General features: G+C 38.6%; 1 protein-coding gene across 1 annotated transcript in view; it reads right to left on the reverse strand.

Moving 5' to 3' along the window:
* The window catches only part of MYCBP2 (MYC binding protein 2), a 279,990-nt gene extending 254,530 nt beyond the window's left edge, over nucleotides 1-25,460 (reverse strand). The window contains 2 exon segments of the mRNA XM_032611171.1: nucleotides 24,859-25,015; nucleotides 25,018-25,460. Coding sequence (XP_032467062.1) covers nucleotides 24,859-25,015; nucleotides 25,018-25,159 — 299 coding nt within the window. The 5' untranslated portion in view covers nucleotides 25,160-25,460.
* Between the last annotated feature and the right edge of the window lie 884 nt (nucleotides 25,461-26,344).

The raw sequence follows: 26,344 nt of genomic DNA on the forward strand, positions 1-26,344 counted from the left end.
TTTGTCTGTTTTGTTTAACAGACCTTCTTAAAGTTCAAATGACTTTATACATATTCCTAAAATATTTCTTTTTATGCATTTGGCATTTAATTAGTTTAATTAAAATTAATTTAATTTGGCACAATTTTAATGAATCTGGACCCACCAAATCCTGCATACAGATCAACTGAAAAATCAGCTTTCCCCAAATCCCCACAAATTGATTTTACTGTGTTTTTTGTTGATTTGGCTGTTTTAGAAGTAGAGAGTTATCCAAAAGAGCTAGTAATAAGCTAAAAATTATATGTAGAATATCTGTATTCAACATTAGAAAATAAAAATGCTATTTTTTAGTAATATAACATCCCACTATATGACTGCATTTCAGAACTAAGCTTAAATAAACTTTTCATGGTTTCTGAGGATGGAGAGATAAAAGAAAAACTCTAGAAACAAGTCTTACACATTAAAATTTCACCGTGGAATTTCTGATGATTTAGGACTTTAAATCCTAAATCAATAGGAGCTTAATGAAGAATGTCTGGAATTGGTCCTATAAGATTTTTAGTCTTCTCATAAAAAAAAACCTCATACCCATGAGATTTGAAAGAATTATGGGTGGTAATGAAAGGCAAAGGTTATTAACATGCTCTAAATATTTATTTTAAAATATTTACTTTAAAAATTCCAAAGAAGAAATTCTCTTAATAGCTACCACTGTTTAGTAAAACCAAATACTTCTGTAATAAGAACAAATGAATTTTGCAAGTTGTTCTGTGATATAGATCATTAGTTTCTGTATCAACTTATTACTGAGTCTATTTTCTAACAAAACAAAAATTAGCCATAATTTAATTTAAAACTTCTCTGACTCTAAATCTGTCTCTTCATTTGCAAAATAAAGAGATAAAAGAGATTATCTCTGAGGTCCCTTCCAACTCTAAAATGCTAGTATTTAAATAACTCAAAATTCAAAGAACTTATGGAATAAGAGGGTTTCAGTCTTTTGTTCAATTTCCCTTAAAAATGAGAAATGAAAAATTCCTGAGTCTATGATCTAAGACAGGAATAGGCAAATTTATTTCTATAAAGGGACAGATAATAGATATTTTATACTTTGTGGGCCATAAGATCTCTGTTGCAATTACTCATCTGTTAGCATGAAAGCAGCCATAGACAACACAAAAATAGATGAATGTGGCTGTATTACAATCCGATTGTAATTTCTGGATATTGAAATTTGAATTTCATACAATTTTCATGTGTCACAAAATATTTTTCTCCTTTTATTTATATAGCTATTTATGTATGTATGTATTTTTTTTTTTTTTTTTTTATGCGTTACGCGGGCCTCTCACTGTTGTGGCCTCTCCCGTTGCGGAGGACAGGCTCCGGACGCGCAGGCTCAGCGGCCATGGCTCACGGGCCCAGCCGCTCCGCGGCATGTGGGATCTTCCCAGACCGGGGCACGAACCCGTGTCCCCTGCATCGGCAGGCGGACTCTCAACCACTGCGCCACCAGGGAAGCCCCTGTATGTATTTTTAAAATGTAAGAACCATTCTTAGTTCACAGGCCATACAAAAAAGGGAACTGAGTCGGATTTGGTCTGTGGACCATAGTTTGTTGACCCTTGACATAGAGTATATTTTGATATACAGGATCATATCAGAAGGGAAAAAAATTGTTATGCAACACAGATAAAAATATTCAGAATATCACTATGCTTATATCAATAAGCACCCTTAAAATTATCTGCCTTTCTTTCTGCCAAGAAAAACTCCTGACTTTCACTTTTATTTTACTAAAGTAAGATACCAGATAGAAGCAACCATTGTTTTTCCTTCAAAAACTAGACTAATATAGAAAGATCTGGAAGCAACTGAGGATTGGATGAAGTAAAAATCCAGAGATGGAAGAGCACTTCCAAGTTGAGCGGAGATCGCTGGCATTTTCTTGCATGAGGGCATTTGCAGAGTTTGGGTACAAGTGAGGATTGAGCTCACTAAAGGAAACCAAAAACTCGGGTGCTTTATAGATGTCTGCATGGGCTGGAATGACAGACTGGAATCTAGAAAAGCTCCGAATATGTGGCCAGGACATCTAATAGTACATCTGCTTAGTGGTGGGGCACTGAAGAAAGATAGGGAGGCTGGGCCAAAAGAGCAGGGTCGATTTACCATAGTTGCCCAGTTTTAGAAGACAGAATCTCAGCAGATGGAGGAATCGACCTTATCTCTGATTTGGACTGAGGTAGCCAACACCTCACGCTATCTGTCTAGCACAATAAAGAACAAACCTTTCTGGAAGAAAATATCATCTGAAATAAATTAACTGTTCTTTTACACATAATGTTAGGCATAAAGTAAACATATTAAGAGACATCCAAAGAAGCAAAATAATGTGATAGACAGATAATCAAGAGAAAATCAGACAGACTCAAGATAACCCAGACTGACATTAGGAGGCAAGGACCTGACATAGATGCAAAGTTGAACAAAATGGATGAAATGATGTAATTTTCAACAAAAAAAAATTTCTTTAAAAGCCAAGTGTATTTCCTGGAACAGAAAAATCAATATCTGAAATTAAGAACTTGTCAAAAGACTCTAATAAGCAGAATAGACCAGAGGAAAACAGAATTCACTGACTTGCAGACAGGCCAAGAAAAAATATCCAAACTCTCCCACAGAGAAAATAATGTGATGAACAAAAAAGAGAGTATGAAACATGCAGGACACAGTCAGATCGTCTCATATTCATGTAATTGTAATCTCAGAAAGAGAGAGAAAATGAGAACGGAACAAAAGCAACAGGTGAGGAAATAATTGATGATAATTTTACAAAAGTAAGGAAAGAAGTCAACCCAGAGATTCAAGAAATTCAGGGAACTCTCAAGCAGGAAAATGCAAAGAAAACCACACCTAGGCACACCAGATGCTTGGCACAGTCAAATTGCTGAAACAAAGGATAGAAAGAAAATTTTAAAAGCAGCCAGAGAAGAAAAGATATATTTGAAGAAACAATAAGATTGATACCTTCTGTTCTTTGTGTTGAAAGTGCTGAGGGGTGGAGGATAGGGGGGATTAGCAACCTAGAATTATATATATCTATCAAATATATCCTTTAAAAATGAAGACAGGGCCTTCCCTGGCGGTCCAGTGGTTAAGACTTTGCCTTCCAATGCAGGGGGTGAGGGTTTGATCCCTGGTCGGGGAGCTAAGATCCCACATGCCTCGCAGCCAAAAAACCAAAACATAAAAACAGAAGCAATATTGTAACAAATTCAATAAAGACTTTAAAAATGGTCCACATCAAAAAAAAAAATTTTTTTTAATGAAGACAAAAATAGAGATAATTTTAGATCCACAAAAGTTGACACAATTCCTTGTCAATATACCAACACTACAAGAAATACCAAAGAAAGGTCTTCCTTTAAAAATTGCTATGTCAAAATTTTAAATGAAAGGACACAGACTAAAAGTAAAAGGACTGCAGAAGATATATCTTGTACACACTCACCGGCCTCCCAAAAAAAGCTGGTGTGGCTATATTAATATTTGACAAAGTAATTTTTAAGGCTAGAAGTGTTATTAGAGATAAGCAGAACATTTCATAATGCTGAAAGGGTCAATTCAATAGGAAGACACAAAAATCCTAAATGCGAATGAATCTAATAACAAAAGCATAGCTTCAACATATATAAAGCAAAACTGAGAGACGTAAAAAAAGAAAAGACAAATCCACAGTCAAAAAAATCAGATTTTAACATACTTCTATCTAACTGATACAACAAGTAGAGGACAAAACAGCATGGATGCAGGAAAATGTAAAAACATGATTAATCAACTTGATCTAACTGACGTACATAGAAAACTACATCCAACAACTGCAGAATACACATTCTTTTTTAAGGCAGATAGAATATTTACCAAAATAGATGATATGCTGGACAACAGACCAAGGCTCAACATGTTTCCAAGGACAATGATCAAAGAAAAATTAAACTATAAACCAACAACAGAAAAAAAACTAAGAAATTCTCAAATGTTTGAAAATCTAAAAAAACAGATTTCTAAATAACCTATGGGTCAAAGAGCTATAATAGAGACAATGGAAATTAGAAAATATTTTCAATGGAATAAAAATTAAATATGACATATCAAAACTTGTGGCATGTCACTGAAGCAGTACTTTGAGGAAATATATAGCTTTCCGCATACAAATGCATACAATGAAAAAAGAAAGCTTGAAAGTAAATGATGTAGGCTTACAACTTTAGCTAGAAAGATGAGAGCAAATTCAATGTAAAGAATGTAGAAGGAGATGGGACTTCCCTGATGGTCCAGTGGCTAAGACTCCATGCTCCCAATGCAGGCGCCCAGGTTCAATCCCTGGTCAGGGAACTAGACCCCACATGCCGCAACTAAGAGTTTGCATGCCGCAAGTAGAGTCCACATGCTGCAACTAAAGATCCTGCATGCCGCAACTAAGGATCCCGCATGCCACAACTAAGACCCGGCACAGCCAAATAAATAAATAAATTTTAAAAATAAAAGTAGAAAGTAGAAAAATAAAAATAAGAGCAGATATCAATGAAACAGGAAGCACCCATTCAATAGAGGAAATCAAGGAGTCAAAACGGATTCTCTGAAAAGATTAATAAATCTAATAAACCTCTAGAAAGATTGGTCAGGAAAAAATAAAACCACAAGTTACCCATATGAGAAATAAATTAGAAAGGGGACATAATTACAGACACTGCCCATACATTTCACAACTTAAATAAAAGGACAAATTCCTTGTAAAAATATAACTTCTTGACACTAAACAAGGAAAAAACACAATATCTGAGTAGTCATATCTGTTAAAGAAATTGAATCCCTAGTCAAAACCTTCCCACAAAAAAAAAAACCCTCTAGACTCAGATGGCTTTACCAGAGAATTCCTTCAAACACTTAAAAGAATTCACTGGTACAGTCTCAAACAATATCAGTCTTAGACAAACTCTTCCAGAGACTATAAAAAGAAGAAACATTTCCCAACTCATTTTGTGAGGTTAGCATAATTCTGATACCAAAGTCTGAAAAGGATATTTCAAAATAAGAAAATTTCAGGCTAGTATCTCCCATGAACATAGAAACAAAAATACTACATAGGCAAAAAGTAGAAACAACCGAAATGTTCATGAACTGATGAATGGATTAAACAACGTGTGGCACATCCATATAATAGAATATTATTCAGCCATAAAAAAGAATGCAGTAGACACATGCTACGATATGGATAAAACTTGAAAACATTATGCTAAGTGAAAGAAGCAAAGTCCACAAAAGATCACAGATGGTATGACTCCATTTATATAAATGTCCAGATAGGCAAATCCATAGAAACAGGAAGCTGATTACTGGTTGCTAGGGGCTGACGGAAAGGAGACAGAGAGTGACTACAAGAGGATATGGGATTTATTTGGGGAGTGAATAAAAATGTTCTGGTTGCACAAAGTTGTGAATATATTAAAAATAATTGAATGATATACTTTGAAAAGGTCTATTTTATGGTATGTGAATTTCATATCTCAATACAAAAATTATGAAGAAAAAAAGCCATTGACCTAAATATGATTTCAGTGTCCATCAACATATAAAAAGGATAATAAATAAAATGCAAAATTTATTTTTTAAATGTTTCCCCTTATTCTGAATAAGAGGAATAAGCGGAAAAATATTATTATTTCAACAGAAGCAGAAATGTTATTTTATAAAACTCAACAATCATTTGTGATGAAATGCCTCATTAAGTAGGAAAAGAAGGGAAGCTACTTAATCTGATTAAGATTATCAACAAAAACCCTACAGCTAACATTATACTTAATTATACTCGATGATGAAAAATTAAATACTTCCACTAAGAATGGGAAAAAACACAAGAACTTACATTGTCACCATTTCTATTTAATACTGCACAGGAAGTCAGTAAGTCAAGCAAAAGAAACAAAAGTCATAATGGTTGAAAAGGAAAAAGTAAAGCATTTTAATTTGTAGACAACATAACCATGTTTATAGGAAATGCAAAATAATCCACAAATAAAGAATTAATAAATAAATTATCAAGGTCAGTAAATAGAAGACCAATTTAAAAAAATCCATTAATTTATAAAACACCATATGTAAGCTGAAGTTTTTCTATAGAAGCCAGACGTTTCTCCTGTGTAATTAATGTAATGATACTCTCACTGTGTTCATGCAACACTGAATAAATTAGGGAGGGATAGTAGTCTGATTACTAAGTAGAAAACTTTTATTTACTTAACCTAGGCTGATAATTAGTAATAAGAACAGAGATTTTAACAGTTCAAGTTGATCTGGGAGAGAGGCAAACAATTCCCTATATATCTTCAGTCCCTTCATTTTATTTGGAAGTCTTTAGGTTGGGGATAGGAATGGGAGGGTGTGGGAGTGGTAAGGACTATAAATGAAGTTACCTTGGCAGTGGGCAGAGCAGCATAAGAAAAAGAGAGTGGGGGAGAGACTGGGAGTAGAGAGTGAGGGGAGGAAAAGGCTCTGAAAAGTTATGACTTTATTAGACCATGCCTCATGCAGATTTATAATCTAGGTACACAGAGCCTAGGTGGCCAAGCAAAACTCAAGCCATGGAGCAACTATAAAACTTTCTGAAGACAGTCCACTTATCCTAGGACTAAGAGAGCCACCAGAAGGGTAATGAGAGTTAGCAGTCAAACAACCAGGCACACAAAGATATAAGGCACCATGAGTGAGAACTAGCGGAAAAAGAAAACAGAAGGACAAACAGACTCCATGTAAAAGCTTCGGACACAACTATGCTTACCAACTTTACAGAAAAAAAAAAAAGACTAGCTTTAAAATATCTGCAGGGTATGGGGAATATAGCACATCTGAAAAAGAATCAAATCCCACTTCTAGACATGAAAACTATAACTGCAACTAAAGACTCAGTAGGTGACTTTACAGCATTAGACACGGTGAAGAGAGAATTTGAAGAGATCAGAAAAAATTACTAGAATTCAGAGAGAAAGATAAAAAGGGTGAAAATATGCCCCTGAGACCTCTTCCAAAACTTAAATCTCCTCCTTCAAGTCCCTCCATCCCAAAAGAGACAGCACTTACCGTATCCAAGTATACCCTTCCTACCATACACTGGACCCCAACTCATTCACCATCCTTGGGATTTTGCTCAACCACTTACACCCTTTCTTTGTTCACTCTTTAATCTCTGTCTTCTATGGCTTCTAACCCTAGAGGCCCACTGGCCTCCTCCAATTTAAAAAAAGAGTTTAAATGATTCTCTATCCCTCCGCCCTCTTCATCACTAAACTTCTTGAGGAACAACTGTCTCAAACTTTTTCAATCCCCTACCATCAAGCTCCTACAAGTGTATGAGACTTCTCAACATCACAAACTTTCTTGTTGCCTACTGAATTCCTTACCTTCAGTCTTCATCCTTTATATTCTTCTACATATGAGTACTATCAAACAGTCTACTTCTTTAAATACTCCCCACCCTCAGCTTCTAGAAGAACCTCTATTTTAGTGTTCCATCTCCCTTGATGATGATTCTTTCTCAGTCTTCTTTATTAGCTCCTTTTTCTTCCTTTTCCTGTCGCTTAAATCTTTAGCACATATATTACTTCTCATGAGAGTTATCTGTTCATAATTTATATTCATTTCTATATTGGTAACTTACATTGTTTTCAATAAGCTATAACAACCTTAATAATAGCTACTGGGAGTTCACAAGCATCATCAGAATGCTGGTCTAGAGCCAGTTATGTTCTCTGACAATAAAGGTACATCCACCATGAAAATCTACCACCTCTCAAGCCACTTCAAAATCCCACCACTACCCATTTAGCTCAGAGCACATAATCTAACCCTCTACTTAATTGCTGAAAGGGACGTCACTTAGAATGTACTACTTCCTTTACCTTCCTTTCACCCACCTCCATTAATTGTCCTCACTCTCTCTTTTTCGCTCATTATTCCTGCTCTTCTCCCTTAGCCTACCAGCTTACGAGGACAGAATTTAGAGACATACGGCATAGGTTCAAATGCAGGCTCTGTCATTTATTAGCTCTGTGATCTTGGGAAGGTTAATCAACTGCTCTGTGCCTCAGTCAGCTCACCTGTAAAATAGGACTTATCCCATTAGATTATGAGGCACTTACAGTTATGCTTACTATTAATAAGTGCTAAACAAATTTTATTCTTTTTATTACCATGCTAAAGTGTCTACTGTGGTTTGGGTTTCCCCAAAAGCAGACATGATTTAAGGATTCAGGAACAAGTAGTTGTTTGAGAGGTGATCCAGGAAAAACACTGATAGGGGAAATCAGAAGTGAAATAGGGAAGGGAAGGCAGTCAAGAAAGAGTGTATTATTAAGCCAGTTACCCTGATGGGCAACCAGAGTGTGATCCTACTGGAGAACTCTAATGGATGGTATAGAACACAGCTCAGTTATCCCAAAGAAGAGATGTGAAAATGAGGTATTTATCCACCACGTCCCCATCCATCAGTGGCTGAAAGCCTTTCTGACAGCATTAACTCCCTGGCATTTCTGGCTTGCCCTGCACACAGGCCAAGCATGTCTCTATGGCCAGTAAGAAAGTTCTCAGGCAGAAATTCATAAATGTAAGTAGACAATATCGAGATGAAAGCCAAAGAAATATGGCTAGGACACTAAGAACATCTGCTACAGTGTCTCTTATCCAAAAGACAGATTAATTCTTTGTCCCCTTCCTCAAGCTACCATCTTCCTTCTTTCCCTCTAAACACTAATTTCTAAATGCTGTACTCCCTTCTCCGTCTAACCTCAATTCACTTTCCCACTGAATGTGACTTTCTCAGCCTTCTGAAAAAAGGAAGTGGGGGTGAGAGAGTGATAGGTCATTATCATCTCTTAATGCCAACTTCAAGATGATGTCTCAGACTTCTGTTTAGCTGACCTATAGGAAAAGAGTCAGTATGTAAGTGCTCATGAGGAGCCTCTGAATATATTGTACATAATATATTTGAGACAGGATTGAGAGACTCCTAGCAGGAGACTTTTCAAAATACAGGTCAGGAGACCAAGAAAAAGGTTTTAGCTACAAACCACAGACCAAGAAGTCCAAAACAATTAGGTAATTACTGAAATCTGAGGACTGACTGAAGTAACCGACAAAGAAAATGTAGAGAGAAAGGTGTCAAAAATGGCCTCCTGAGAAACTAGCTCTTCCTCCCTCCCTTAATACCTAGAGGAAATGCATTATTATTTCTGTATTTGACATCTAGTCACTTGCTATACCTGTCATTCTTTCATCATCTTTCTAACACCAAAATGTCTCTCAGATCTGTTCTATTTCATCTATTCCCATTGCCTTCTCTCAGGTTTTATTATCACTTGTCAGAACTACTACAATTGCTTCTTTAAAGGAACCCCTGCTTTGGGGATCTATGTCTTTTCATCCCTTATAGCACTGCTATAGACATTTTTATAAATTGAGAGTTTAACTCTATCACTTCTGTCATCAAATAAAGCAATACAGGAACATAGTAATACAGTCCTAACATATCTTTCAGTCTCTTCTCCTACACCCTTATTCTAATTTGTCCAGTTCACCCACATTTTAGTTATTGCCAATATCTGTGTTTTACACTTCTTTGATTTTACCTCTATATTCACAACGTAGCTCCAGCAACTATTACTGTCTACACGTCAGGAGTCAGCAAACTATGGCCTGCAGTCCAAATCTAGCCTGCCACCTATTTTTGTAATACAATTATACTAGAACACAGTCATGTTCATTTGTTTAAATATTACCTATGGCTGCTTTCAAGCTGTAACAACAGAGTTGCAATAATTGCAAGGGAGACTAGAGAGCCTGCAAAGCCTAAAGTATTTACTATCTGGCCCATTACAGAACAAGTTTGCTGACCCTTCAAACATGGGACAACATCAAGCAGCCTCATGTGTGTATAAGTGGATTCCCAGAAGGAAATGAGAGAGACTAGGTTTGAAATAATATTGGAGGAAGTAAAGGCATAATGTGTGAAATTAAACAAAAATTATATCACACATATCTAAGGAGTTCAATGAACACCAAACACATGATAAACACACACTAAGAAAAAACATATTTAGGAAGAGCATGGTCAAATTGCTAAAAATCAAAAATAAAGAGAAAAATCTTAAAAGCAACCAGAGAAGGAATTTTGATTCCAGTATGGTGGCATAAACCAAATACAGTCTATCTTTCACACTGTTTACAACTATAAACTTTGGGCAAAATACAAAAAAAAAAAAAAAGAAAGAAAGAAAGAAAGAAAAAAATTATTTGAGGACTCTGAAAAGGAAACAAAAGCATATTGTGGAGGGGAGTCAAACTTGGAAAAATGACCCACAGGATAGTGAGCTTCCCGGCTTGGCTATTTTCTTCTCCTTTCTGTAACAGCTTTGCTCTAAAGCCAGGAAGCAATCACTGCATACAGAGAGCAGCAACACAGAAGTTAAAACTCCAAGAGAAACCCTATCTTTCTGGCCACAGGAATTGGGGAAAGGGGCTCCTGCATGCTGGAGAATGTGGAGAAAATCCTGGAAGGGAGAAAGATTGGAGAAAGGGATTCTCTAATCCTGCCTATAAGCCCACGTAAGTCTTAGGCTTGCTCTGGAGCTGCACAGGTATGAGACAAACCCATACCAACATAGCAAAGTCTCTGAGAATTAAAAACCACCACCCACAAAAGGCAAGACCAAATTTGCAATCTGAAGCTAAACGGGTTGAGAGTCGGCTAAAAGAAACAAAGATCAACACTCCAGAGAATTATGGTAAGACCCAGAGTTTTCAAAACAAACACTCATAATGTACAAGATACAATCCAAAATGTTCGCAATGCAAAAAGAAAATGTGATAAATTTCAAGGGAAGAAACAATTAACAGATGCCAACCCTGAAATGATCCACATGTTATAATTATCCAACAGTACCTTAAAGCAACTATTATAAATATGCTCCATGAAGTAAAGGCAAACACAGTTGAACTGAACAGGAAAAAATTCTCAGAAGACAAAGAGAAATTATTTAAAAAATGAGCCAAATGTAAATTTAAAAACTGAACAATGCAGTATGTGAAATAAAATTCACCTGGATCAGCTCAATAAATGAATGAAGATGAGAGAGAAAAGAGTCTGTGAACTTGAAAATGGATCAATAAAAATTATCCAACCTGAAGAACAAAGAAGAAACAAATTGACAATAGAAAAAACAGTCAGAGACTTGTGGGACAATCTCAAAAGTTTTGTCATTGGAATCTCAGCGGGGAAAAAGACAGAAACTAGAGCAGAATATTTTAAGAAACAATGGCAGAAAGCATCCCAAATTTGGTAAAAGACAAATTTATAGATTCAAGAAGCTGAGCATTTTGCAAAGAGGAGAAACTCAAAGAAAATAAAGACTAGATACAACAAATCTAACTGCTGAAGAACAAAAACAAAAAAATTCTTGAAAGCAGATAAAGAAAAATGACATACTACATAAAGGGAAATAAAATTTGAATTACCAAAGGTTTGTCATCAGAAATCATAATGGTGAAAAGACAGTGGAACAACATCATGAAAATGCTAAAAGGAAATAAGCTTTTACTCAGAAGTCTATGTTCCCCTAAAACATCCTTTAAAAATGAAAGCAAAATAAAGACATTCTCAGAGGAAGGGAAAAAAAAGAGAGTTTATCCCTAGTAGACTAGTTTATAAGAAATGCTAAAGTAAGTCCTTTAACCTGAAAGGAAATGTAGCATCTTCAGGAATGAAGGAAGAATAACAGAAATAATAAATATACAGGTAAACATATTTTTTTCCTTTAATTTCTTTAAAATATGTATGACTGTTGACAGCAAAAATTATAATACTGCATAGTGAGGTTTTCAAAGTGTGCAGCCATAACATACATAAGAGCTGTAACATAAAGGAGGGAGTGGGATGTAGCAGAGGGGAAAAAAAATCATCTGTGTGTTTGTAAGGTTTCTCTATTTTAAGTGAAGCAGTACAATAGTAACTCTAAGTAGGTTGTGAAAGGGTAGGTTATCTATATTGTAATCCCTAGGGCATTAAAAATTAATACAAAAAGATATAGCCAAAAAGTCCAATAGCTACATTAAAACGGAATACTAAAGAATAATCTAAAGAGAAGGTAGAAAAGGAGTAAGAGAGGAATGAAAAACAAAGAGGGAAAGAGAAGACAATAAAATGGTAGACCTAAAGTCAACTATATCAATAATTAATTACATTAAATATTAATGGTCTAAACTCTCCAAATAAAAGGTAAAGATTGACAGAATAGAATTAAAAAAAAAAAAAAAAAAAGCAGGGCTTCCCTGGTGGCGCAGTGGTTGAGAGTCCGCCTGCCAATGCAAGGGACACGCGTTCGTGCCCCGGTCCGGGAAGATCCCACATGCTGCGGAGTGGCTGGGCCCGTGAGCCATGGCCGCTGAGCCTGCGCATCCGGAGCCTGTGCTCCGCAATGGGAGAGGCCACAACAGTGAGAGGCCCGTGTATCGCAAAAAAAAAAAAAAAAAAAAAAAAACATAGATAGATCAAAAGTAAATGGACAGAAATAAATTTACCAGGCAAACAGTAAGCCTAAGAAGTCTGAACAGGCTATTTTAATATCAGATAAAGTAATTTCAAGACAAAGAGTCTTACTGGAGATAAAGAAACATGTATCATAATGAAATAAAAGAATAATTTATCAGGAGGTTTTAACAGTTATACAAATACATGTACATAATAGCAAAGCCCCAAATATATGAAGCTAAAACTGACAAAATTACAGGGACAAAGACAAATCCACAGTTACAATGGGATATTTTTAATACCCCTTTTCAGCAACTGATAGAACTAGACAAAAAATGAGTGTAGACATAAAAGAGCCGAACAACACTATCAACCAACTTTAACTATATGACATTAATAGAACTCTACATGCAAAAATGGCAGAACACATATTCTTTTCAAGTGCACATGGTCTAATCACGAATGTAGACCATATCCTGGGAGATAATGCGTATCTCAATAAATTTTAAAAGACTGAAATTATATAAAACGTCCATTGGAAAGTAATAATAATATACATTAAAAAAATCAAATATATGAGGGTTAAATAAAATAATTCTAAGCAAGGCATGAATCAAAGAGGAAATTACAAAGAAAATTAGAAAATATTTTAAGTTAAATGACAAAGAATATACTGAATATAAAAATTTGTGGGATACAACTAAAGAAGTGCTTAGATGAAAATCCATCACTTTAAATACCTATATTAGAAGACAAGAAAAATCTAAAATCAATGACCTAAGATTCCATCTTAAAAAACTAAAAAAGAAAAAACAGAGCAAAGTAAAAAAGAAGTAAATTATAATAAGAGGAAAGTCAATGAAATAGAAAATAAACCAATATTAGAGAAAATCAGTAATGCCAAAAGTTGATTCTTTGAACTTATAAACAAAAATGACAAACTTCTAGCTAATCAAGGAAAAAAGAGAAAACACAAACATGAAGAATGAAAAAAGGATTATCCCCACAGACCCCCACAGACATTAGAGAATAATAAAAAGAATGCTATGAACAACTTTATGCCAAAAATTTCAACAATTTAAATGAAAGGACAAATTTCTCAAAAAAAAAGTTACTGAAATTCACATGAGAAATAACAAAAAAATCTGAATATCCCTGTATCTATTAAAGAAAATGAATCTGTCAAAAGCCTCCCCCAAAGAAAAGTCTAGGACCAGATGGTACCCCTAGTGAGTTCTGTCAAATATTGAAGAAGAAATAAGACCAATCTCATGCAAACTTTTTAAAAATGCAGAGAAGATTACTAACCAACTGGTTTTCTGAAAGAAGGATAACTGTAATACCAAAACCTGACAAAGACATTACCAAAAAAAAGATTATAGACCAATATCCTTCGTGAATATAAACCCCAAAATTCTTAACAAATAAAAGCAAATCAAAGTCAACAATACATCACATATGAGGTTTTATCCCAGGAATGCAAGGTTGACTTACCATTCAAAATTAATTAATTTAATTTTTCCTTTTATTCTCTTAATATATGATCATATTGATAAATGCAGAAAAAGCATTTGACAAAATTCAATACACATTTATGATAAAAACCATAAGCAAAATAGGAATAGTAAAGAACTTCCTCAAATTGGCAAAGGCCATCAAAATATCTACAGCTAATAGTGAAAGACAAGAGATTACTTTGTCATTGTTTCTCCCTCACATTAGGAACAAGGAAGGATGCAACTTTCACTTCTATTCAACACTGAACAGAAGTAGAAAGGTTCTTGTCATTGGAATAAAGGTTGGGGGAGCACAGAGGTATCTGGAGATCAGAAAGAATGATGATATGATTTTACAGAACATCCCAGAGAATCTATAAAACAGTTAAAATTAATCCACAGCATTCACTACAGGTCACCTATTATACTACTAGCATTTACTTGCTTCAAATAAATTCTGGACAATGTTCCTGCAGAATTCTGGTTAGTCTCATTTCCTGGAGAAACTTTCCAGAGGAAGTAAAGTAGGACAAACTACAGCCTCCACCACTGGTTTCAGATGGTTTCAAGGTCAAAACTTATAGTCACAACCTCTTCTCTGCTAGTCATTCTGGATTCCCTTCATCTTTGGCTAGAATTTCTCCTGGTCCAGTTGGCTGATCCTGTGAGGTGGCCATCAGGCCTTTCTCATGTCCATCTACCATTCAAGTTGGAAAAGAAAGTACCAATAGACACCCAGTGTATCACCTGTGTGCCAAACTCCATGTTCCGTTGCATAACAGCAGCCCTACCTCCTTCAGATGATCAGGTACATTAGCCCTGTCAAAATGGTGACTCCTTATCTTGGAAAAGAAGCACCAAATCCCACCAGTAGCAGTGTCTTAAAGTATAACAGGACTCTTACAGTGTCTCTGTTGAAAATGTTTCCCTTCGGAGAACCAGGACCTTTTAACCCCCAGTGCTCAGAGCTACAGAGATGGGAAGCATAAAGTCCCCAGTGGATCACTGACAGTGATGCTAAGTGGAGGCATCCCAATTTCCATGTGTTCTTCCTACTAGGAACACTGAAGGATAGGACCTTACGCTCATCATCAGTTGTGCCATCAAAAGACTGTCTTACGGGGGCTTCCCTGGTGGCGCAGTGGTTGAAAGTCCGCCTGCCGATGCAGGGGACACGGGTTCGTGCCCCGGTCTGGGAGGCTCCCACATGCCACGGAGCGGCTGGGCCCGTGAGCCATGGCCGCTGAGCCTGCGCGTCCGGAGCCTGTGTTCCGCAACGGGAGAGGCCACAACAGTGAGAGGCCCGTGTACCGCAAAAAAAAAAAAAAAAGACTGTCTTACTATCTATCAGGTCAGCAGCTTCTGGGCAGTTATGGTGCACAACAGGACAAATGGATCTGTGGGATTCATTTGCTATAAAGTGGGTCCCTTACTCTGAAATGATATTATGTGGCACCCTGTGCTGATGGATCACTCTGTAAGCCCCCAAATATGGGCACTGACGGAGCCCCGGCAAGTTGCAAAGGGAAACTCATAACACAGAATATGCATCAAATCCAGTCAAAATGAATCACGGTCCTTTCCAAGGCACAAGGACTGGTTGGTATCCTTGAAGGAAAGTTAGTCTCTGCTATTGTCAGGCTGGACATTCATCAGTTCAGTTGCTAGATCAGCACTGATGAACATAAATCCATTACTGGGCCCTTGCATAGCCATCATCAGTAATTTTTCCATAACCCTTGTAGGCCAAATGGAATAACGTAACAGTAGGGCTTATTATGTAATGAGATCCAAATAATTAATAAGAATTTACATTCTAACAACTTAGTAGCCATTTGAAAAATTAATACACATAAACTTAAAGAAAAATATTTATATCTCACCTTAACCACAATTACTTAATAATAGGACACTGCACATTCTGAGTACTGCACAACTTCTCAAACTTGTGCAGATTAAACACGTCACCCTCCTCTTCTCTTCCACACTGATTTCTGTGCAGTGCTTTGTTGTATCACAGCAACAACCAAAAATTCAACTTTAAAAAGATATGACATCATCATGGGCTTCCCTGGTGGCGCAGTGGTTGAGAGTCCGCCTGCCGATGCAGGGGACACGGGTTTGTGACCCGGTCCGGGAAGATCCCACATGCCGCGCAGCGGCTGGACCCGTGAGCCATGGCCGCTGAGCCTGCGCGTCCAGAGCCTGTGCTCCGCAATGGGAGAGGCCACAACAGTGAGAGGCCCGCGTACCGCAAAAAAAAAAAGATATGACATCATCAAAAGGAGTGCAACAGGATCTAATGTAGAAACCGTGAACTACCTCAAGTTAGTAGTTTGTGACAGACATTTCTGTGTTTCCTTTAAAATTCTGAAATATCCCATGGTATTCTTGTGTGTCTGCTGGGGTGTTTGGGGGTGCCTCAGTGCAGTCTGGGAATCAATCTGTGTGTGGCGCGCGTGCGTGCGTATATGTGGCACCGCAGTCTCTCTCCTCCCTCAGCAGACCCAGCACCTCTCAGTAGGCTTTGTTGTGACTTAACTCTAGTTAGTTATTGGTTTGGTGATAGACAGCAGGGGAGAGGAGAATAGATGGGGGTAGCAGGGGCAGCATAATCTTCAAGTAACTACCCTCTAGACAGGAGAAGAAGGTCACTTCTGTAGGCTCAGAGGGTTCAGAGGAATTTGGGGTTCAAGGTTTTCCAGTGCATCAACTCAGACGTCCCATCTTAAAGCCAGGGTCTCATTCCTTCCTAACCAGAGGACAGCACACTGGCTTAGCAGACTTGCTGAGAAATCAACCTGCCTGGAGCTCTGCTACCCTTGTTAAATCTTGGGCCTAATCCTTAGTTTTTCTTTCCTCCTACTGCAGAAGATGAGTTTCTTTACATGATACCAAAGAAAGAAATTACCTAACTTTCTCATTTTGCCCCAATTACCTTCAGGCTTTCATTGTCTTTCTCCACCTATGTCACTCACCAAACAGCCATCTGACTACACCGTCCATATAATTAATAACTTCCCTAAATGTCTCAAAAGCCTAAGATACTGTACCCACAAATACTTTTTTCTTCTACAGGAATGCCATTCCAATTTGCCACCACTGAAAAGTTTTAACAGGTGCACAGCTACAGTGCATGCAAAGGGTTATCAGTATCAGTGCTCCATCTACACCAGTAGCGGGGGTCCTTACTGCTAGCCAGCCAGCAGATAATCTAGCTCCAAAATTCCATTTTGAAGACTACTTCCTCAGACCACTGCTGATACCACAACTGTCTTGGAAGAAAAAAGGCTCTGAAATGAAGATCTGCACAATCGAAGTACTGGGGAATGCCCTCCAAATCAACGCCTGTGGGAGAGTAAAGGAAGTGAGACTAAACAGAGGAAGCAGTTGAATTGAAATGCAGTCACAGGAAGGGCCTCAGCCAATCCATGGGGAGCTCTGGAGTTGCGATGGATCTTCAAAGTTGTCCTACCTTAGGGCAAAAGGGCCAGGCATTCACACCCCACACAGAATAGGCATTGGATGCAGGCTGATCCTGAAGAAAATGCAAGACTTTGAGGAAAGCAGGTCTGTTGGCTCACAGCAATGCCTGGAGAGACTCAGTTGCAATCAGTTTTAGCTGCCAATATTCTCAGTGGCTAGGGGAACTTGTAACTGAGTGGAAGGACATGGGTGATGAACTAGAGAAAACCACCACACCACTGCTAGACTATTATACCAAATGGGCTAATGAGGGGAGAAAATGAATCATTTACCCTGCTTTCTTAGGAGGAACTAAGTTTACCACCAGTTGATAAGGGAAAACTCTTCTTTGCAGAAGAGCAACAGCTACTAAATTCTATTTTAACAGAAATATAAAAATCATCATTTTGAAGCCCCTAATGAAATTATTGACTCAGTCAAGGATTATCAAAAGATGCTAAAACCGTTAGGTGGAAGATATTCACAGTGTGCCGAAGTTATTACCCATGATTACCTGCCTAATGCAAATGGAAGAAGCATACATTTACAGAAAGGAGACCTAGTGGGGTACCATCTCATCCAAGTAATTCAAGTAACTAGACTGAGCATTATTAAACAATGAGACAACCTGAAAACCTCTGGATGGGATGTAATGTGCAGTACTCAGCATTATATACAAAATATTCTTGCCAAAAAATGTTTAAACCGAAACCTATTGAAGCTTTAAAGCCTAGCTTCCATTTACAGGAAATATGGGGATAGATGACATAAAGGGGAACAGTATCTGGGGTCCTGTCCTTAAGGAGCTAGTTTTATAAGACATTCTAGAAAAGGTAAAATATTAGTGACAGAAAACTGGTCTGTGGTGGCCAGTGGCTAGGGGTAGGAAAAGGGCATTAACTAAAGAAACTTTTTAGAATGATGGAAATATTCTATACTTGACTGTGATGGTTCGGAGACTCTTCAAATGGACACTTAAAAAGGGTGAATTTTATTATATGTAAATTAAACCTTGATTAACCTGTCCCCTCCCCCCAAAACCTGAATATTTAATCTATTCTTGAATGAAAAAGTGAGACTATTCTGACGATTTTTTAAAATGGAAAAACTATTTTTAAATTAACATTTTTAATTTCTTTTTTAGCCCAAAGGCAAGATCTTCTTTATCTTGATCTAAGAAACGAATTCATTTCATATTTCTACTTGCTAATATGCAACAGAGCAATTTTTGCCTTAAAATGTGTTTATATAGGATTCCATAGATGTAACAGCTATATGAAGCAAATTACTACCTATCCACAAATATACTGATTCGATCCTATATCACTTACTAAAACACTCCTACAATAATGCCTCTTCATAACTCAAAAACCATCAGTGTCTCCTGAATAAAAATCTAACTCTTACCTGGCAGTTCAAGCTGCCATACCCTCTGACCAAAGCCTCCACTTCCAGACTGAATTCCACTGTTCTCCCTCATAACACCTACATTCTAGCTCTAACAGAATTCTTACCATTACCTACACACAAACTGTGCTTTCTCACCTCTTGCTCATGCTTTTGTACCAGCTCAGAATGCCATCCCTTGGTCACAATAGGCTATGCTTCTTAGTCATTTCATTTAACACTTTCTAAGTACCTGCCTTTGTACCTTTCACACCCATCCAGACAATAAACTCAACGTAGAAACTGTCTTACAAATCTTTATAGTGCCAATGGTTAGCACCAAGTATTAATCCCGGAATCTTTGATGGATTAACCTCTTCTAACCGAAATTCCATGCATCTGAAGGATGGGCTCAAATAGCATTTCTAACAAGAAAGAGATAAAGAAGCTGAAGGAAGTAAGTGGGTTTAGCTTGGAGAAGAAAAGCCATTTCCCATTTTAACCACAGTCCACTCTATTGTTTCCACTAACGCTGTTCTTCTACCACTTCAGCCCAGATACCCTGACTGTCTTTATCTCCCAGTCTATCAGTTCCCTCCTGGCATCACTTTCCTTTTTACCATATGTTCAATCTTTGTCACCAAAACCTTCACTTTCTTTTTTCTTAGACCTCCAGGCACACTTCAACCTTGAATCAACTAGCAGTTTTTTCATTTCTCTTCTGAGTGGAAAAGCTTACAACATCATGCTGACTGGAATTTTAAATATGTGATTTTAATAATAATAACAGTAGTAGTAGTAATAGTAATACCATGACCACCACCAACAGCAGCTAACACTTAATGAGCACTTAACAATGTTCAGACACAATGTCCTTTCAATAGCCCTATAAGGATACAAGTAAAGAAACAGACATGGAAATGCTAATTAACTTACCCATTTTAAGACAGAAAAAAGCAGAACTGAAATACTAAGATGGTCTGACTCCAGAGCAGATTTAGCCACCATGCTATGGGTTCTTCCCAAATGCAATCAATGCTGTACTACCATTCCCACTAAGAACTGATCAAACATTCTTTTATTCATTTCCTAACAATCCCTTTCCTCAAGCAAATGTTCCAACTTTGACTGATTCATTCCTACAAAAATATATTTATTCAGTCACTGAATAAATGAAATAGTTATTCCCACATTCACACAGTCATTGAGACCAAAACATAAAAGAATAAGACAATGATCTCTGCCTTCTCTTTAAGTCCCCAAACTCCATCTGCCCCTTCACTCTCAGTAATCATTAATTAATATTTATTAGCACTTAATGTGCCAAGCACTTTACATATACAGATTCATTCAATCTACAATACAATCCTCATTAGTATTATTATTCCCAATTCTAACATAGAAGAAAACTGAGGCATAAAGAAAAGCAAAACAAAACAAGTGGGACTACATCAAACTAAAAAGCTTCTGCACAGCAAAGGAAAGCAACAAAAAGAAAGGCAACCTACCAAATGGGAGAAAATACTCGCAAACCATATACTACTGGTAAGGAGTCAGTATCTAAAATTAAGAACTCACACACCTCAATATCAAAAATCAACAAAAACAAACAAAAGACACAAACAATCCAATTCAGAAAATGGAAACGGCTCTGAATAAACATTTTTCCAAAAAAAAGATACATGAATGGCCAACAGGTACATGAAAAGATGCTCAACATCACTAATCACTAGGAAAATGCAAATCAAACTACAATGAAATATCACTTTACACTGTTAGAATGACTATTATCAAAAAGACAAGAAATAAGAAGTACTGGCAAGGATAGGAGAAAAGGGAACTCTTACGCACTGTTGGTGGGAATGTAAATTGATGCAGCCACTACGGAAAACAATAGGGAGGATCTTCAAAAAAATTAAAAATAGAACTACCATATGATCCAGCAATTTCACTTCTGAGAATATACTCAAAGGAAATGAAAACACTAACTTGAAAAGATATCTGCACCCCTATGCTCACTGCAGCATTATTTACAATACCCAAGAAGCCACCTAAATGTCCACTGATGGATGAATAAAGAAGGTGTGATATATATAAATGGGATATTATTCAGCCATAAAAAAGAGGGAAATCTTGCCATTTGCAACACCAAGAATGGATCTTGAGGGCATTATGGTAAGTGAAATAAGTCAGACAGAGAAAGACACATATACCATATGATCTCACTTATAAGTGAAATCTAAAAAAAAAAAAACAAAACACAAAACTGAACTTATAGATACAGAGGAGAGATTCATGTTTGCCAGACGCAGGGGGTGGGAGATGGGCAAAATGGGCAAAGGGAGTTGAAAGGTACAAAGAAAAACTTCCAGTTATAAAATAAATAAGTCATGCGGATGTAATGTACAGCATGGTGACTATAGTTAATAATACTAGACTGTATATTTGAAAGTTGCTAAGAGAGTAGATCTCAAAAGCTCTCACCTCAAGAAAAAAAAACTTTCAACTATGTGTGATGATGGATGTTAACTTGACTTTATGTGGTAGTCATTTCTCAAAATATGGAATGGTTATGTTGTACACCTACAACTGATAGAATGGTATATGCCAATTATATCTCAAAAATATTTTTTAAGCAAAAAACTGAGGTATAGGAGTTATGTAATGCACCCAAGGTCACACAGCTAAAAAGTGGCAAAGCCAGGATCTAAAACCAGTCCAGCTTCAGAATCTAGGCATTCACTGCAAGGCCATCAAAGTCACTGACACCATTAGGCTGCCATCCCTTAACTTCTCTACCTACACCTAAAACATAATCCACAGTAATTAATTTATTCAACACTGACTGATAACTCACTCGCCTTGTTTTCATTCCTTGAACACAACCTTGTTTCTGCGTCAGAGACTATATTTTCCTAGAACACCATTCCTCTAGTTCTGCCTTCTAATCATTATGACTCAACTTAAGTGCCAACTCACAAAGAGACCCATCCTGACCACCCTACCTAAAATACACCCCCAGCCCCCGCCAACTACAAATCATCTATCACGTGCAACTGGGTTCATTTCCTTCCTGGTTACTTATCACTACCTGAAATGATCAGTTGCTTATTTCTCCCCATTGGAGTGGAAGTTCCAAACAGAGTAGAGACCTAGTCTATCCTGCTCACTGTTACAGCTTCAGCACCTAAAACAGTGCCTGGCACACAGTAGGCACTGGATATTTACAGAACAGATGCCAAAAATTGTGCTAGACACTGGGATTACCAAAACGAATAGGATACAGTTCTTAATAAACTCCTAGTCTTTAGATTTACCCTCCCCTTCTACACTAAAGGATGACTAGCTCCTAACGTTTTTTTTAGTGGCTAACCTCTCCACCTGTCATGTTAAACCTGTCCCCGAGATCTCCCTTAGACTTCTCACCATCATTTAGCCTCTCTCTAACTTCTTTAATTTCTCCTTCTCCACTTACTGAATGTTTCCCACCCACCCTCCCATACTCAAATATCCTTCCCTCAACCATCTCCCCATTACCCCAAAATATCCCATTGACTCCGCAGCCACATCTCTCTTCCACAGAATCTTGACCACTTCCTCAAAAGTCATCAGCGACCTGGAAAGTGTTCTCACTTTCTTCAACATCTATCCCTGTCGAGGACTTTCAATCCACTTTCTTAGGACCGGAGGTGCCACTGTCCCACAGTTCTCTTCTTAATTTTTTAAATCTTTTTTCAGCTTCCTTCACTGTCTCCTTTCTCTCACTAGAGAGAATCAAGCTTTAAACTTGATTCTCACTAGAATTTCACCCTCTATTCTTGCTCCATTCTCTGTCTCTGAAACATTTCATCTTCTCCTCTAACTCAACTAGTGCCCCATACAAATAATTACATCATTCAGTCAGAACCGAAATCCCAGCTCCAATTTCCCCATTCATAGTTAATAAGAAATGTGACTGAATTCTTAAGCAAACCCTCAATAAAGAATAGCTGCAGGCCAAACTTAGAAAAAATAATGTGAAGTATAATAAACAATCATGTTCTGAACAAGCACTAGAAGGCAATATCACACAACTTAAGGCTCGTTTCCATTAGTACTTCTTGAAATACAGTACTTGAATTAATTCTTCACTAATTTTAATTGACAGCTTGTACAAAAATTGACCAAAGACTAAAAATCATTCATAGACTTTATATATGTGGTTAATCTATATTAATTTTGTCTAAAACTGTTTATACAGTTCTAAATACACAGAAACTGTATTATTACACAAGTATAGTAGTACAGAGTTAAAACAGGGAACATACCAGTCACAAATTATTGCATAAGTCTGGAAACAACATACAAAATAAATTCAAATTCTTTGAGAGGAGTTTGTAAAGATGTACCTATGGTGCCATAATATACAGACTCACAGCTCCAAATTATACCTAATCATTAGAGCAAACAGTCTATTGAGATTTTTGTGCTATTTTCAAAAGCATCAGCAAGAAACAGACGTGCCATTGTGGCCTTCAGTTTACATAGCAAAGGGTAGTTAGTTACACACATTTATATCAGTATGATAAAACTATTCAAGTTCCAATCCTGTAAACAATTATACACACGAGAAGAGTGGTTTACCCAGAAAACGTGTGAAGAAAGCTCCATCTTTACAACTCTCTGCAGTGGATAAGAGCCACAGTACATACTGGTCAACCACAAATACCTGACTCACAGCCTAGCCCCTCTCATAATGAGAGAAAACGGCATCTGGTTATTACCGAACAAACTACATATTCAATAAATACAGTAAACTGTAACTTATTTGACAAAATCTTACTATGCTTTCCCTATGTATTGCAAGAAGGTGTGAGAAAAAAAAAGATGAAGCCAACTCCCAATTACCACTGCCAAAGGTAAGCTGGTGAAACAAGTCAGTCACCATCCTTCAAGTTATGTGGCATGTAAGAGCATGGAAAGGAAAACAACAGGAGAGCCTTAAGCAAAAAGACACCCACATTTTAAGAAAATGAAAGTGGTTTAACATCTCCTCCATCGCGGGAGCTGAAGGTGCACCAAGCCTAGGAAGAGATCTAGGAGCTACTCAAATTTTCCAGTTGGTGTCAGTTGATCACTACACCAGCTGTCATATTTTGAAGTTCTTCAGGTTTCCCCTTTTCCCCATAAACCACCCTCCTGCACTCTAAAGCTGAAAAGTGGCAGAGGAAATAGAACAGAAGATGAAGGGAAATGGCCGATGGGACAACAGAACACAAGCACTGCTGCAACCACATCTCTAGAGGACCAAAAGGTCCACTTATCAAAGTACAGCTCTAAAAATCTGTATCAGACAGCTTTCACAGCCACCTAAACCTCCAACTGCATCCCTTTCGCATAAATCTCTTAAATTGAAACCCCATGCCTTATCCTACAGGCTGATTATCTAAAACTCATCCTATATATATGACATTATCCTTAACGGATACCATCGCCCCCCCAGTGAAAGGCAGATTTTTTTTTAAGGTAGGCGGAGAGGTGAGGATGGAATGTCATGAAGGGGTGGGGGGAGGGGTTATGAGAAATACGTGCAAATACCATTGCGGCAGAGACACTGGGAACAACACTTCCCTCATCGCTCTTGCAAATTCTCTTGGTGCATTACCCTCTGCTCATCCCTCCTCCTTCAACAATACACATACACGTGTCATAACCGACCCGCACCACCACCATTTCTAGCATCACAAGCTCCCCTCCCACCCTCTCTTGCCCCCTACAAAGACAGTTACACACACTTAGAACAGAAACTGCCGCCACCGCACCCTCCTATCTCAATAAGTGATTCTACCACCTAGCATCAAGCGCTTGCTGAAAGACAGCTCAGTAAATACGTATGTAGACAGACAGACACACACACACGGGCGCACATGCAGCATGTGGCGCAACGAAGGGCACCCGGAGACGCACCTGGAGGCCGGGTGTCCAGCGCTGCTACCCCCCTGGTCCCTGTCACTGAGCGCAGCTGTGTAAATCCTCCGGTAGCGGTCGGCCAGCGCCCGGCCTGACAGCAGCAGCTGGTAGTGACCCCGGGAGTCCGCGGCCGGCAGCCCGAGCCCCAGCCCGTGGCCGCCAAGGAGCCCTCGGAAACCGGCATGAACAGCGCCCCCGGCGCCGGGGAAGAAGAGATGGTGGCGGCAGGGAAGAATCCGTCCCCACCGGCCCCCGAAGAGGCGGCGGCGGGAGAGGCAGTCGCTGCGCACATCATCATCCTTGCAGCCGCCGCCGCCTCGTCCCCGCGGGACGGGCAGGCAGACACGCGCGCGCACACACAGCCCTTTTCCAACGACGACGGCTCCGGCGGCGGCCTCTCGCTCCGCAGCAGGGAGACTACAAAGACAGAGACCTCCTCCTCCTCCTTCTTTTCCTTCCTCCCCCCGCGCTGCCCTCACCACTACTGGGGCCGCTCATCTAACCTCGCCACCCCGGGAGTATGAGGAGGAGGCGGTGCCGCCGCTGCTGCTGCCGCCGCCGCCGCCGCCGCCGCCGCCGCCGCCGCCGCCGCCGCCGCCGCCGCCGCCGCCACCACCGCTGCCACCGCCTGAGCCACCCGCAATGGGAAGCTGCCGGCCGCACTGGGCATGCGCCCCTCCTCGCACATGCTCAGTCACTTCGGCCCCGCTCCCTCCCCACCCCCTCTCCGCTACCACTCCCTCTGCCTCAGGCCTCTGGGCGTGAGGCCTGAGAGTCGGGCCGGATCTGTAAGAAGGCCGCTTCTCCGGGTTTTACTAGCAACTTGAGGAAGAGTAAGGAAAGTGCTGGGGAGGCTGTCAGCTACAGCCAGTCGGCTTCAGGTACTGGGTTCCCTCCAGGTGTGAGAACTGGGACCTGAAAGATAGAGGCCCCCGTGCCCACCGCCAGAGGTTGACGGTACGCACTCCTGCTACCGTTCCCCAAAGTGTGTGCTGCCAGCGGAAGATGTACTGTGAATGGCGCTGGTTGAACTCAGAATTCTAGGCAGAGGAGCCCCGGCGAATTAGAAGTCCCTTTGGCGATCTTAGTTTGGAATTTTTATCATTAGGATTTAAGTCTGTTTAAAATAGTTTTTACTTACGAAAGACAGGGAGTAATTTAGCGCATTCTTTTTTTTTTTCTGTGAAAGTAGAATTCCCAGGTATGAGAGTATTCACAAGTCAGAGGCATTCCAAAATTCTTGTTTGTAACGTTTATGTCAGCGCTAAATCTTAATGCAACAGTACTTTTCTTAAATATTCTTTTTTTTTTTTGACTCCACGCTCACCCTAAGAGGGCACTCTTATCTCTTCACAGTGGTCACTTCATGGCTTATCTTTTTACTCCCTGACTTACATTACTAAAGATAATTCTTGAATATGACCTGAAACTAGTTGTGACTGACTGTGTAACATCTGAAAATGCCATATCTATCAAAGATCTT

Source organism: Phocoena sinus, chromosome 18 (assembly GCF_008692025.1).
Source record: "Phocoena sinus isolate mPhoSin1 chromosome 18, mPhoSin1.pri, whole genome shotgun sequence".
In the NCBI taxonomy this organism is placed as follows: Eukaryota; Metazoa; Chordata; class Mammalia; order Artiodactyla; family Phocoenidae; genus Phocoena; species Phocoena sinus.